At 65.1% G+C, this 2,499-nt stretch overlaps 1 protein-coding gene across 1 annotated transcript in view; it reads right to left on the bottom strand.

The window, feature by feature from the left end:
- The window catches only part of slc44a5 (solute carrier family 44 member 5), a gene marked incomplete at its 5' end in the record, with an annotated part of 27,900 nt that extends 25,764 nt beyond the window's left edge, over positions 1–2,136 (bottom strand). The window contains 2 exon segments of the mRNA XM_033029106.1: positions 1,482–1,594; positions 1,991–2,136. Of these exon segments, the coding sequence (XP_032884997.1) occupies positions 1,482–1,594; positions 1,991–2,136 (259 nt within the window).
- Positions 2,137–2,499: the final 363 nt, after the last annotated feature.

The raw sequence follows: 2,499 nt of genomic DNA, 5'->3' as shown, positions 1-2,499 counted from the left end.
AGCACGGCCCGGTACAGCACGGCACAGCACGGTACAGCACGGCCCGGTACAGCCCGGTACAGCACGGCCCGGTACATCACAGTACAGCACGGTACATCACGGTACAGCACGGTACAGCACGGTACAGCACGGTACAGCACGGCCCGGTACAGCACGGTACAGCACGGCCCGGTACAGCACGGTACAGCACGGCCCGGTACAGCACGGCCCGGTACAACACGGCCCGGTACAGCACGGCCCGGTACAGCACGGCCCGGTACAGCACGGTACCGCACGGCCCGGTACAGCACGGCCTGGTACAGCACGGTACAGCACGGCCCGGTACAGCACGGTACAGCACGGCCCGGTACAGCCCGGTACAGCACGGCCCGGTACAGCACGGTACAGCACGGCACAGCACGGCCCGGTACAGCACGGTACAGCACGGTACAGCACGGTACAGCACGGTACAGCACGGCCCGGTACAGCACGGTACAGCACGGCCCGGTACAGCACGGCACAGCACGGTACAGCACGGCCCGGTACAGCACGGTACAGCACGGCCCGGTACAGCACGGTACAGCACGGCCCGGTACAGCACGGTACAGCGCGGCCCGGTACAGCACGGTACAGCGCGGCCCGGTACAGCACGGTACAGCACGGCCCGGTACAGCACGGTATAGCACGGTACAGCACGGTACAGCACGGTACAGCACGGTACAGCACGGTACAGCACGGTACAGCACGGCCCGGTACAGCACGGTACAGCACGGCCCGGTACAGCACGGCCCGGTACAGCACGGCACAGCACGGCCCGGTACAGCACGGCCCGGTACAGCACGGTACAGCACGGCCCGGTACAGCACGGTACAGCACGGTACAGCACGGTACAGCACGGTACAGCACGGTACAGCACGGTACGGCACGGCACGGTACAGCACGGTACAGCACGGTACAGCACGGTACAGCACGGCCCGGTACAGCACGGTACAGCACGGCCCGGTACAGCACGGTACAGCACGGCCCGGTACAGCACGGTACAGCACGGCCCGGTACAGCACGGCCCGGTACAGCACGGCACAGCACGGCCCGGTACAGCACGGCCCGGTACAGCACGGCACGGTACAGCACGGCCCGGTACAGCACGGCACGGTACAGCACGGCCCGGTACAGACGGTACAGCACGGCCCGGTACAGCACGGCCCGGTACAGCACGGCCCGGTACAGCACGGCCCGGTACAGCACGGCACGGTACAGCACGGCACGGTACAGCACGGCACGGTACAGCACGGTCCCGCACGGCCCGGTACAGCACGGCACGGTACAGCACGGCCCGGTACAGCACGGTACAGCACGGTACAGCACGGCCCGGTACAGCACGGCCCGGTACAGCACGGTACAGCACGGCCCGGTACAGCACGGCCCGGTACAGCACGGCCCGGTACAGCACGGTACAGCACGGCACGGCACGGCACGGCACGGCCATCACCGCGAGGACTCACCGTAGCCGATGACCCCGATCACAGCAACAATGACGAACCAGAAGAGGACTCCAGCGGTGAAACGCAGCAGGAGGATGAAGAGGAGGCTGACCAGCATGGTGATGACCAGACCACTGCGGACATGGACACAGGGGCAGTTACACAGTGTCCAGCACCCAGCACCCACAGCACCCAGCACCCAGCCCACAGCACCCACAGCACCCAGCCCACAGCACCCACAGCACCCAGCCCACAGCCCCCACAGCACCCACCCCACAGCACCCACAGCACCCAGCCCACAGCACCCAGTACCCATAGCACATAGCACCCAGCCCACAGCACCCACAGCACCAGCACCCACAGCACCAGCACCCACAGCACCAGCACCCACAGCACCCAGCCCACAGCACCCAGTACCCACAGCATATAGCACCCAGCACCCACTGCCCACCCACAGCAGGACAAACCCTGGGGTGCTGCGGGAGTGCCGCGCTGGTATGCGAGATTTCTGGAACATTCCGGCCACTCACATTAAGATCCAGAACCAGGAGTTGGTGTAATCCTCGAATATCTTCATGCCGACCTCCCTGGCATCGAGAATGTGGTTAATGCCCCTGGAACAGAGGGCGCAGGTCACACAGAGGGCAAGGGTCACCCCGCGGGGGTCACACAGAGGTCAAAGGTCACCCCGCGGGTCACACACAGGGGGGGCTTGGAGCGAAAGGCTCGGGTTAATGAAGCCTCAAGTACTAAGCAGGCCGTTAGCTGGTGGCTGCAGCAAGTGACATTAGAGTGGAGCGTACCACAGGTCAGCGGATACACCCCCCCCCCCCCTCACCGCCCAGCCTAGTGCAGCCCAGAGCTGGCAAACATTAGTTGTTACAGTCACACACCAGGGGATAGAGGCCCCCGTGCGTTGGGTCAAGGAACCGCGTCAGTTACTTAGTCGCAAGGTGCACGTTAACTTGCCAGCAAATTGTGGACGCAGCCCAGACCATCTCGCACGCACACGCACACACACACGCACACACGCACACAC

The sequence above is a fragment of the Amblyraja radiata genome, chromosome 10 (assembly GCF_010909765.2).
Source record: "Amblyraja radiata isolate CabotCenter1 chromosome 10, sAmbRad1.1.pri, whole genome shotgun sequence".
Classification (NCBI taxonomy): Eukaryota; Metazoa; Chordata; class Chondrichthyes; order Rajiformes; family Rajidae; genus Amblyraja; species Amblyraja radiata.
This window is presented reverse-complemented; position numbering and strand designations above follow the sequence as displayed.